The sequence below is a fragment of the Nerophis lumbriciformis genome, linkage group LG13, assembly GCF_033978685.3.
Source record: "Nerophis lumbriciformis linkage group LG13, RoL_Nlum_v2.1, whole genome shotgun sequence".
NCBI lineage: Eukaryota > Metazoa > Chordata > Actinopteri > Syngnathiformes > Syngnathidae > Nerophis > Nerophis lumbriciformis.
In genome coordinates, this window is record NC_084560.2 from 30,201,265 (window position 1) to 30,214,397 (window position 13,133).

The window sequence follows — 13,133 nt, forward strand, 5'->3', positions numbered from 1 at the left end:
TTTCTCTTTCAAGCATAGGTTGCATCTTTTATTACCACTATTGTAAGGTGTGCTGGATGCAAGAATTTGCCATGTTATTGAATATTCAACATTATTGTCTTTGAGGTCCCAAATGTGTTTGCTGAGTTCTGTGGTATTCCGCAGGTTTTGGTTCCTGAAAGAAGCCTTGTGATTGTTCCATCTGGTTTTGAACTCTCCCTCGGTTAATCCTACATATGTGTCGGATGTGTTAATGTCCTTGCGTGTTACCTTAGATTGGTAGACAACTGATGTTTGTAAGCACCCCCCGTTGAGAGGGCAATCAGGTTTCTTTCGACAGTTGCAGCCTTTGTTGGTTTTGGAGTCGCTCTGTCCGGGGGCCGACGGCTCATTTGCAATTGTTTTGTTGTGGTTTGAGATAATTTGTCGTATATTGTTCATACAGCTGTAGCTCAATTTAATGTTGTTCTTGTTGAATACTTTTCTTAGGGTGTTGTCTTTGGGAAAGTGTTTGTCAATCAGATTGAGGAATTTGTGTCCAATGTTAGTTGAGACGTTTTTGCTGTATGGGGGGTTGTACCAGATGATGTCGTTTCGTTTTCTGTTCTTTTTTGGTTGGTTTCCTGGCGTGGGTTCGTAGGTGAGGGTGAAATTGTATCCGCTTTCATCTAGGGCTTTTTGGTACGGGGGGGTTGCTTGGTCGAATTCAGCTTTGCTAGATGACAGCATCGATAGCCTTTTATTAATTCCGGTAGGTATTCTTTTCGTGGTGGTGGGTGGGTGGTTGCTGTCATGGTGCACGTATTGGAGTGTTGTGTTGGGTTTCGTGAATGGTTGGTAGCTGTTATTTCTCAGGTTGAAAGTGACGTCAAGGAAGTTGACGGTTTGCTTGTTGGCTTCAATCGTGATCCGTAGGCCGTTCTCTTTGAAAATTTGGCATATGCGCTTCTTGGTATTCTCGCTGCTCCTTGGCGAGGCGCGACACACTGCCAGTCCGTCATCACGGTAAATACCAAGGTTCAGATTGAGGCTAGCGAGCTGGGAGAGGAGGAAACTCCCAACGAGTTCACACGTTTCTGCTCCATCAAAACTTCCCATAGTGACGTCAAATGTTGCATTGTTCTTTTTTTGCCATGGTGTACTGTTGTGGATGAGAATGGAGTTTTTTGCGTGGTTGATGATGTTTCTTTCGTTGCCTGTGATTGAGTCGTAGTCTGAGGCGAAGTCTAGTGCTTGAGTCAGTAGGTCTTGCGTGATGGAAGGGTAAAATTCTTCGATATCAAAGGAGATAAAGTTGTGCTGTTGTTTGTCTTGGATGTTGTTGAACCATTTGATTACTGCTGCTGTATTTCTCCATTGGTTGAGTGGTGTTTTGTCCTTGATTTTTGTGTTGACTCTGTCCAGGATTATTTTGCTGATTTTTCCTATTTCAGATTTAGTTGGGTTTATTAGTCGGCATGTTGGGTTATTTGCGAAGTTGGGTTTGTGGTCCTTCAATGTGATGAAGGCTTCCTTGTTGGCTGTGGCGTCCACCCTGTCCTCAATGTCCAGTTCAGCCGCGATCCTTTTATTTTCCAGGTGGATGTTCTGTAAAGTGTTGGGTTGTGCTTTTTTGTATGATTTGGTGATGCTTCTGTCCAGTAAGGTGTGATGTTCTGGTATGTCCATTCTGTAGAAGTTTGTGGTTTTATCGGCAGCTATGATGAGGTTGTTTACATTCTTGATGCGCTCCTTGTCATTTTTCAGCTTGGTGAGGAGTGGGTTGCGGATTGGCTTGAATTTGACTGATTGTATCATTTTGAGCATGTCGTTCTCAAAATCCTTTAGTTCCTCAACTGTGGGTGGGTTATATATATATATATATATATATATATATATATATATATATATATATATATATATATATATATATATATATATATATATATATATATATATATATATATATATATATATATATATATATATATATATATATATATGGGCAGCACGGTGGAAGAGGGGTTAGTGCATCTGCCTCACAATACGAAGGTCCTGAGTAGTCGTGAGTTCAATACCGGCCTCGGGATCTTTCTGTGCTCCCCGTGACTGCGTGGGTTCCCTCCGGGTACTCCGGCTTCCTCCCACCTCCAAAGACATGCACCTGGGGATAAGTTGATTGGCAACACTAAATTGGCCCTAGTGTCTGAATGTGAGTGTGAATGTTGTCTGTCTATCTGTGTTGGCCCTGCGATGAGTTGGCGATTTGTCCAGGGTGAACCCCACCTTCCGCCCGATTGTAGCTGAGATAGGCTCCAGCGCCCCCCGCGACCCCGAAGGGAATAAGCGGTAGATATATATATACACACACATATATATATATATATAAATAAACACACACACACACACACACACACACACACACACACACACACACACACACACACACACACACACACACACACACACACACACACACACACACACACACACACACACACACACACACACACACACACACACACCAAAAGTTTGGACACACTTTCTCATTCAATGGGTTTTCTTTATTTTCATGACTATTGTCATGTATATTGTCACTGAAGGCATAAAAACTATGAATGAACACATGTGGAGTTATGTACTTAACAAAAAAAGTGAAATAACTGAAAACATGTTTTATATTCTAGTTTCTTCAAAATAGCCAACCTTTGCTCTGATTACCATTTACGCACGCACGCACGCACGCACGCACGCACGCACGCACGCACGCACGCACGCACGCACGCACGCACGCACGCACGCACCCACCCACCCACCCAGCCAGCCAGCCAGCCAGCCAGCCAGCCACCGCTCCCAACGTGCAAGCAAGATGAGCCCATCAACATCGAAGTACGAGCCAGAGTGCCAAATTTGTTGGAAAGTGATAGCACCAAAAAAGAAACAAACCACCCAACCCGGTTTTTCTAACTGTGGAAAAAACAAGTTCTATTTTAATTGAAGTGCAATTTTTGCTTACACAGATTAAGAGTCAATTTTATCTGTATTGTTTGTTTACTTATTTAGGGTAATTAAAAGTTATCTATGTCACAATTTTCAATGGTAAAAAAACTAAAGAGATATCAAAGTTTTTTTGTGTTTGCAAGGAATTATTTCCATTGATATAATGATTACATTTGTGCTTAATTTGGTCTCAAAATAATGTTGACAATATTATTGTTTATCGGCAATCATTTGTGGGGCAATATATCGTCCAGCAAAATGTACTATCGGCCCAGGCCCATAATCAGTAACCCCTGATTCTTGTTCTATGGCTCTTATTGCACTTTTTCTCTTTGCCAGCATTGCTGTCCCAAAAAACTCCAGCACAAAAGCAAACTACTGTTAATGTTAAAATGAAACTTAATTAATGGCTGTACAGTTGAGACTATAGATTATTTATATGGACAATATAAGTACAGTACATATCTTACAAATATGAAGCGCATAAAATGTACCAGACAAACACTTACCTCCTCCCTCCTCTCCTCCGAGGGCCCCTTTAGCTCTCGGGCCTGGTCATCTTTGGGATCAAACAGGTAGATGTAGTCGGATGAGTAGCTGACCAGCACCTCCTGGCCGTCCTCGCTGTAGCACAGAGACGTCACGCGACATGACTTGTTGGACAGGTGGGTGGGCACGAACCTCACGCACATGCCTGTCGTGCCCCGGCCCATGTAGTTACCTGGGAAAGAAACATGTTGGCGTAAGCAGACTGCTTGCTACACTGCTATACTACACTTGGCGGCCTTACCCGTCGCCCTGGTGCCGAGCATTCGTCGGTCGTAGATGCGCACGGAGCTGTCGGAGCAGCCCACTGCTAGGTAGTAGGGCATCAGGGGAGAGATGGAGATGGATGTCGCTGCTCTCCGGCAATTTATCAGGATGTCCTGTCAACATGTAAGTCACACACTGCTATGAAGCTACATTTACAAACATTCAATATTGAATCTAGTTAGAAAAAAATAGCGGTGATGACTTCAAGATATATAATTAAACAGTGAACTTTTTCAAAAGATGAATTATGAGGGTGGGGCGTGGTGGAATGCCTCTTGCAGATGGACTCGAAAAATGGGTTAGAGATTGACTGTGGTGCAAAATGTACACCAAAGCATATCCAATACATAATATCTGGACCACAAGGAAGTGTTTTAAATTTAGATTAAAATCATCATATGCAACGTTCCCTCTAAGGTGCGCGCCTGCGCAATTGCGCACTACTCACGCGTCCTCTGCTCACAGCAAATTAATGCCCGCCGGAAATCAAAAATCCCATCTGAACTCTAAACGAAATAAACACATTACAATTTATTCTGTATGATTTTGCAATGCAACTCTGTGAGTGACAGGTGACAACAAGAGTGGCCCCAATGAATAAAACAATCTTTGTCAACACAGTTCAATTCTCATCTGTCGAGACACTTTACGGACAGGAATTCCATCAATCACTTTATTGAGCAAAACTGTTTGTAACCACACCAAAAACATGAGTAAAAAAAACTTTTATCTATAAAAACTGGTAATTTTCTGCCATACAAACCAGGCTTAAACCAACGTTATCATCCGTCGTTTCAACAGAAGCCGCTCGCTCTGTCTCACCTGCACCAACACAAGCACTCATGGCACTTGCCAGTGCTGCGTTTATGGCCACACAAAAAGTCGGACAACCCCAACGCCACACAATATGTAAAGGCCAGGTTGTAACACTCTGACTCCACAATCAGATGTGTGCTTATTTTACTGCCATTTATTAAGAATGTTAATCTAAGGATATTATTCATGAAATATTGTCACTAGATTTTATAAATGCTAATAAAAAGATGTATTTTACAGACAGAAAGTTACAGGAACTAAATGTAATCTCTGAAAGGGGTAACATTTCTTTTAAAGGCAGGACCCGCAGCCAGACATACAATACTAGCACATAGGTCATGAAAAACATGTTTTTTTTGTTATTGTCATTGTAAGAGGGCAAAATCACTTATTTCAGGAAATTATTTTAAGAAAACATTTAAATTGTTATGATGTCAGGTTTGGGACAGGTGTGACGCTGGTGTGGCTACAGTGTGCACGTCTGAAGTTGCTCACATTTGCTCCACTGAATGCTCAGGGAGTTTTTGCGTTTGTTCACACACATCAAAAATTAGAGGGAACATTGATCATATGTCCCTTTTAATGATACAGAAGTGTTACAGTATGTGCCAGTCATCTGTAGTTACTTTTTTTATTTTTTCCCCACTTGTGTTGATGGACTTATTTTTGTTTAAAACACTGGTGTGGAGGAAAAGAGCTTTTTGGAAAATATCTATATTCTAGTTGCTGAAGTTAGTTAAGGTTCTTATTAGCTGAAATTCGCCATGCGGGCCGGATGCACAATGTTTTTAAAATGGGCAGGATAAAATACCTCCCCAGACCAGATCTAGTCCGCAGGCTGGAAGTTTGACACTTGTGCAGTAGACTCTTGTCTCAAGAGTCAAACGCTACAGTTTCAGGTTCAATCAAAATGTCCAAGCATCAGTGTCCAAACACGGTCAATAAATATTTAAAAGTATTTTTCTTTTTCTTGTGTTTTTGTGATGCAACCACAAAAGAGCTCAATTAACAACAAAGGAGGAAAAGTGTGACCATAGAACCAGGGTGTGGCTGTTCAGTACAATCTGAATTCTAGCAATACACTGTAGCTGGTAGCATTGTTCTTTACGTGTCTGTTTAGTTGTTTTATTTTATTCTGGTTTTCTTATAAAGCGGTTATTTCCCTATGGTTGCACTGTACATTCTTTGCTGTGCAATATTATACTAAACAGGAAGAGATGTCACCATACATCTTTGCAGTCTTCTTTAGTGCAGCTGGTTTTTGTGCGGAGGTCGAACCATCGCACCGTGCCGTCCTCCCCGCATGAAAGGAAAGTGTAGGGGTCATTTGGTACCGTCATAATCTGGGAACACGGCCATGGATGAGGTTAAAAACAGGACAGGATCAAAGAGGAACTCTAGCGACTGGGCATTTTTGGTTACCTCATAGGCAGTGCCGTAATGGCAGGTGAACTGACACTGTCGGTTGAACTCGGCGCTCTTCTCCGTGTGGGTGTAGTAGATGATTCCGTCCCCGGAGCAGGAGATGATCTCCTGGTCGTTGGTGTGGGGCATGAACTTTGCGCTGAAGATGTTGGCGCGGTGACCGGACCGTATTGACTTTTTGACCTGAGGGTAGAGACGCAGTAGCAAAGATGGCGCCTTAACAGCAACACTTATTCCAAAAGTAACACGAAAGACTGAAAAATATACAAAGGAAGTCACGTGAAGTAAGCTTTAAACCAAGGGTGTCAAACTAATTTTAGATCGGGTGCCACATGGAAAAAAATCTACCCCCAAGTGGGCCAAACTGGTAAAATCACGGCACGATAACTTAAAAATAAAGACAACTTCAGATTGTTTTCTTTGTTTAAAAATAAAACAAGCACATTCTGAAAATTTACAAATCATAATGTTTTTGTTTTGTTTTTACACTTAATAGTATTCTGTCTTTATTTGTCGTTGTTTACACTTTCTGATTAAATTATGCGATAATGTTCATCAGTCAACTCATTAGTGTTCATTTTCAATCTATCAAGATAAAAAAAAAAAAAAAAAAAATCAGGATGTTATTTATAATGAATTAGATTTATATAGCGCTTTTCTAGACACTCAAAGTGCTTCACAGAGAAATGGGAACCCATCATTCTTTCCCACCTGGTGGTGGTAAGCTACTTTCATAGCCACACCTGCCCTGGGGTAGACTGACGGAAGCCTGGCTGCCAGTTTGCGCCTACGGCCCCTCCGACCACCACCTATCATTCATCATTCATTCACCAGTGTGAGCGGCACTGGGGGCAAGGGTGCCAAGGACACAACGGCAGCGATAGGATGTCAAGAGGCAGGGAGCGAACCTGCAACCCTCAAGTTTCTGGCACGGCTGCTCTACCCACTACGCCATATGTAGCCCCTATGTTTATGTAGTTTAATAATTTTCCTCGACTGATGCACTAACATCATGTGGTTTATTTTGTACATATGTAGCATCATCTAAAAAGATACAAAGAATTGCTATTGCCACATCCAGTGGACACATTTAGAACAGCAGTTTCTTTCATTCAAAAAGTTCAGGTTAATTTTTATACTTGGCAAACTCATCCCGCGGGCCGGATAAAACCTCTTCGCAGGCCTGACCCGGCCCTTGGGCCATACGTTTGACACCCCTGCTTTAAACAGCAAGACCCCATACACATCGCTTGTTATCAAAGAGTGGTCAACTTTTTTTTTTTACACTTGTATGACCGTTGCATTAAAAAAAATAAGTTATCAGCAGCATTGTCTGACAGGAAGTCATTTCACAATAGAAGGAAGCAATACAAACAAATTAGTGTACAACTTAAAACTAGTACAAAATAACATTACTCAACTGTGCAGTGTGCTGGTGGAAAGACCCCTACTGACTACTGTGGCGAAACTTTGTTTTAACTGGCTTGCCTTTAGTTTAAAGGCCTGACTTTACAGGGCTAGAGGATGTGTTGCCGAGCAGACAGGAAGCTGAGCTGCTGCAATACCAGAGATTGTCTTACAATTTATTCATTTACGTTAGAATAGGGGGAAAACAATGCTGGGGAAAAAGGACAAAATACGGGAGTTTCTTGGAAAAACAGGAAAGTTGACAGGAATTTAAAGGCACTTCATTTTACACTTTACACCAGTGCTTCTCAACTAATTTCTGTTGCGCCCCCCCGAGGAAGAAGAACATATTTTACACCCCCCCCACTCGCTACCTTTACTATAAATAGTATAATTTGTCTCTAAAATTGTATCAATACCTCTGCATAACATTGTAAGTCTTTTAACAACACACCTGTCTTTCCTCGTCTACCACCGTGGTTACAGTGAAGCCAAGTGCAACATATGCTTCATCATATTCTGGTACAGAAAAAATGCATGTTACCCAAGGTCATACGTGCTGCCCCTGGAATCGCCCCCCCCCCCACTTTTTGAGAAGGACTGCTTTACACTAAAATGTTACTCAAAACATTGGTGCAATAAATAATAAGGTTTTACAACGGCCACAGTTTGACTCTGGAACATTTAATTCTAATGTGATTTCCTACGATATATTTTTTCTCCAAACAAATTACACTTCAATCGGAGTTCTGAACATTTATCCCAACCAACCTTTTTGTTGTATGGGTTGGTGATGGACAGGAAGGTGTCATCTGACCCTGACAGGATGTATTCACCTGTGTCGTTCCACGATATTGTGTTGACCTGGAGGGATACAAAAAGTGCACATTAGAGTAGTCAGTGTACAGCTTGTGTAGCAGTATAGACATATTATTCACTCTAAGCTAATAATGACCAAATAGCTGACATCACAAGTCGAGTAAAACAATAACTACAGCCTGTCACATAAATTTGGCGCTACTTGTTCGCTAATAAACACATTATGATGGGACTGCCTGTGAATGTAGCTTCTCGTTCCAACTCCTTACAGTAGATGGTGCGGTAAGGATTATTTAACACACTTCTTACGCACCTGTGTCTTCATCTGTACAGGTTGCGTATGCAAAAAAAACTGACCAAAAAGTTGCGTACAATGCTTTCCACGCGAAGTACGTGGTCTTAGGGCTAGGCGATAAAACGATATGTATATATGGCCAAAGACACGTAATCAATAAAAAATGCGTTTGATAAAACGTTCGATATTTTTAATTTTTTCTTCGTCGGAAGTTGCGAAGCAACAAAAGCACTCGCTCTCTGGTAACCAAACAACCAACGCAGCAAGTGATCACTGATCAGCGGGAGTGAAACACCAACAGCCAATCAGATAATACTATCAACTTTCAACATGGAGTGGGAAAAATAAACAAAAAATTAGTGCGGCAGAGAGCAAAGAAATTGTCGATAAAACAGGAAAAATCACCTCGATAGTATGACAGTTTTTTGGATTTTTTTAAAAACGGACCATAGTCAGACCAAGGCACTCACAATCAGCAATACCACACCACCTTAGCCGCGCTCACTCTTGAGCACAGCCGGCACTAAACCTGCAGAAAATAGTTATTTTCCGGTTTCTGTAAGTTTACATTTTCACACTTTGCACTATATCGTTACACTTTATTAAGCATTTGTTACGTATTCCTAATTTTTGCGCCTTAAATTTAAGACGTTAGTGTTAAGTGTTTATTGTGATTTTATCATTTTGTTTACGTTGTTTGACTGTTTTCCATGGTTGTGTTGACACTTCCCTTCATTTCTGCCTTGATAGCTGAAGGAATTATAACGAGAAGAAGGTTCCATTTTAAATAAAGTTTACATTTGATACATTTTTGTCCTGGTCCTTATTTTCGATAGGTCATAAAAATATCAATAATTATCGATATGTGTCCTGACGAAGACCAGAAGGCGGGCTCACATTGCACCAGTTTTAAAAATCTCTGCATTGGGTCGCCGTGTGTTTCAGGATCAATTTTAAGGTTCTTCTTAATGGTTTATAAATGTTTTTATGGTATTGGGTCTTCTTATCTTTCAGATCTGCTTTTACCCTATGAACCTTCCCGGGCCCTGAGATCCTCCGGCACTCATCTCCTAATTATTCCCAAAGTCAGGACGCAAAGTCACGGGACGGCGTCTTTCCACTATTATGGAACAGCTTGCTGGAGAACGCTCATGTTTTCAAGAGCAGGCTTAAGACCCACCTTTTTGATTTGGCTTTTACCTGATATTGATTATTTTATTGATGTCATTTGTATTTTACTTTTTATCCTATTAGTTATGAAATAGTTTATTTAGTTATATTTATGTACTTACTGTATGTATGTATATATATATATATATATATATATATATATATAAAATATATATAAAATATTATAAACATTGTAATATTAATAATATTATATAATATAATTATATAATTATTAATTATATAATATAATATTTTGATATTAAAATATAGATATAAAATATAAATATAAATATAAAATATTTATATATATATATTTTTTTTTTAATTTTATTTTAATTATTATTATTTTTTCATATATTAATCTTCATATGTCTTACATGTATTCTATCCTTTATCTCTACTCATGGTTCTTACTATTTTACAAGTTTTGTTATTTTCATTTCCCAACGTTCCTTAGGGGTTATCGGCCGTGCTTGTGAGGAAGCTTTTGTGTCAGCGTCCTGGTGGCCATGGTCGGATGAGCTCCTGGTGCAGATGGCTCCTGTGATAGTGTTTACTCACATGTCTCCTCTGTACTCAGCCATGCAATCATCGGTCCGTATAGTTGCATATGTGTGTATGTTGCGTGTGTGTGTTTGTGTTTGGTATCTGTGCCCGTGCGTACGTATGTGATAATGGGGGATAGGCGTATTGCTTTTAACTTTGTAAAGCACTTTGCGTTGCATTTTTTATGTATGAAAAGCTCTTTATAAATAAAAAAAAGCTTGATAACAACTAATATAAAACACTTATATGGTGATACAGTTTTCAGGCATATCGCCCAGCCCAATGTGATCTAAAAAAAACACAAACACTAGTAGTGTTTTGGGGTTTTAGGCAGAATTATACACACAGTTTTATAGCTATTACCCCGAGTCTGCCAGAGAATACCAAACACATAACATAGAGGGATTAGTGTTGCCAACTTAGAGATTTTGTTGTTATATTTAGCAAGTATTCAGGCCGCATTAAAATGTTTTTTTTTTTAAAGCAATTTTTTTATGTTATTGGACATTTTTGGAAACTTATATAAAAGTGTGCCTCTGTCTACTTAACGAGCAGCTGGTGCAAGAGTGCTGCGGTTCAAAAAGGGGAAATGTGACAAAAATAATGCAAGTAAAATAAAAATACAAGTTGCAGAGCTAACGGCATGACATGACTTAGGACAAGTTTTTGGAGCCCAACAGGGCTGCCAGGGCTGAATGACTGTTGTATCAGGTCAGGTTTCTCTGTTTGGGCCTGAAGTCAAAGATCTACTTTCAATGATGTTGCTGTTCCTGCTAATCTCACTCAGAGGACTGAAATGTCAACAAGGGAAGGTACTCACACAGCCATCGTGTATGTTCAGCGTTGCTTCGAGTTTAAGCCTCTGAACGAACTCTCTTCTACCTGTGGAAGAAGGGAAGCCATGAGGTAAAGTGCCTGAATTTAAAGGCTGAACAATAAAAATTGATAAAAATATTACGGAAATAAAAACACGTATCCATCATTCATTCAGGTTCGCAAAGAATACCAGTAAAGACACTTTTGTTAAAAACTTGGGGTGTTCCAATCTGATATTGATATTGGTCCATTATCAGCGAGAAAAAAGGGATCGGTTTATATCAGGGATGTCAAACTCGTTTTAATTGAGGGCCAAATCGCAGTTATGGCTGCCATCAGAGGGCCGCTTGTAACAGCAAATAATGTATGAATTTGCTGGATTTCATTATTAATTATACAAATTGTTGGTTTTACAGTAAAAACTTAACATTTACAAAATTTCAAAGTAAAATAGTGTCGTTTTTATTTTTTACAACATTTTACAGTAAATGGAAAAACAGTACCACTGTTTTTTGGGGCGGGGGTTTACGGAAAAAGCTGGCAGCTTAGTTGCCAAAATTTTTGTGTTAAATATACATTGGTTTTTACAACAATATATTGTTAATGGAAAAACGATACATGTTATTTTTTTATTCTGGCAACTTAGCTGCCACTTTTTCTACCATAAAAACAAATGTACCGTCTTTCCATTTACAGTAATACACCGTTAAAAACAACAACCGCAGATTTTACAGTCAAAAACAGGCAGCTCAGTCAACAGAATCTTGACACAAAAAACGGTAGTCATTTTTTTTTTTCAATTTACAGTAATATGCTGTAAAGGCCCTGTGATGAGGTGGCGACTTGTCCAGGGTGTACCCCGCCTTCCGCCCAATTGTAGCTGAGATAGGCTGCAGCGCCCCCCGCGACCCCGAAGGGAATAAGCGGTAGAAAATGGATGGATGGATGGATGTACCGAGGATGTCGTTGTGGCTTGTGCAGCCCTTTGAGACACTTGTGATTTAGGGCTATATAAATAAACATTGATTGATTGATGAATGCTGTAAAGAACAATATAAAATGTATACCGGTAGTCATTTTTATTAATTTGATGAGGAGTTTGCTGTAAAGTTAAGTATTTTTATTTAGACAAAGCATGTTTGGAAAGTATACTGTAATATTTGTTGCAATATTGGATACTATTAAAAGGTAAAGGTATGCAATTTCAAGCAGTTCATATATTTTTTCTGTCAAAATGAATAAAATCTATTACATTTAGTGAGAAAATATTAAGTACTTTATTGACACATCTCATTGTCGCGGTCAGATTTGGCCCCCGGGCCTTGAGTTTGACACGTGTGGTTTATATCACCTTACATCTAAAATCTCAGATACAAGTAGTCCTGCAGCGTGTTTACTTGTGCAAAGCCAATTAACATCTAAATGTCCTCCAAAAAGCACACATGGTTGATGTTTTCTTGTATTTTAGTGAAGTTCTTTAGAAAAGAACATGGTAGGCTTTAGGCTACTAGGAGCTAGCAGCTACACAACAGCTAAGCACACAAGAGCACATAAGCTTGTCATACGTAATAAGTGTCCTTCATTGAACAATAATGCAGTCTAACAGGCATGCCAAGGCAGTGGCATGTACGAAAGTATCCAGTAACAAGCGTGTCTGCATCATTCAACCTACTACGTCATGAACTTAACTTAGAGGGGTCATATTTAAAATAAAATAAAAACCACTTCATTGTGGTCTACATAACATGTAATGGTGGTTCCTTGGTCAAAATTTTGCAGAGATTATGTTTTGCAAACCATCTTCAAGCTGCCTTCTGACCATCTCTTCAGAATGCGCTGTTTTTTTCTTGATTACGTACCAAAACCCTCCTTTAGACCAAGCTCCCCTTCTCCACCTAGTCAGACATGTTTTAGTTTTTAGCGCTTCCATATACTAACAGATGTAAGTTAGAACTATACGTTATTTGTTTTAGAAATGGCAACAGCGGAGGATGTATGTGTATGTACTTGCCAGTCTGCCACACATCATGAGGATAAAGAAAATTAAGGTACTTATTGACTACAACTT

At 39.6% G+C, this 13,133-nt stretch overlaps 1 protein-coding gene across 2 annotated transcripts in view; it reads right to left on the reverse strand.

Moving 5' to 3' along the window:
* dcaf6 (ddb1 and cul4 associated factor 6) overlaps positions 1–13,133 on the reverse strand; it is a 46,580-nt gene that overhangs the window by 29,634 nt on the left and 3,813 nt on the right. For both annotated transcript variants that reach the window (XM_061971093.2, XM_061971092.2), the window contains exons 2-7: positions 11,070–11,131; positions 8,191–8,283; positions 6,010–6,195; positions 5,817–5,930; positions 3,749–3,884; positions 3,468–3,679 (exon numbers count right to left, since the gene is read on the reverse strand). In XM_061971093.2, coding sequence (XP_061827077.1) covers positions 3,468–3,679; positions 3,749–3,884; positions 5,817–5,930; positions 6,010–6,195; positions 8,191–8,283; positions 11,070–11,131 — 803 coding nt within the window. The remainder of the gene's footprint in view (positions 1–3,467; positions 3,680–3,748; positions 3,885–5,816; positions 5,931–6,009; positions 6,196–8,190; positions 8,284–11,069; positions 11,132–13,133) is intronic.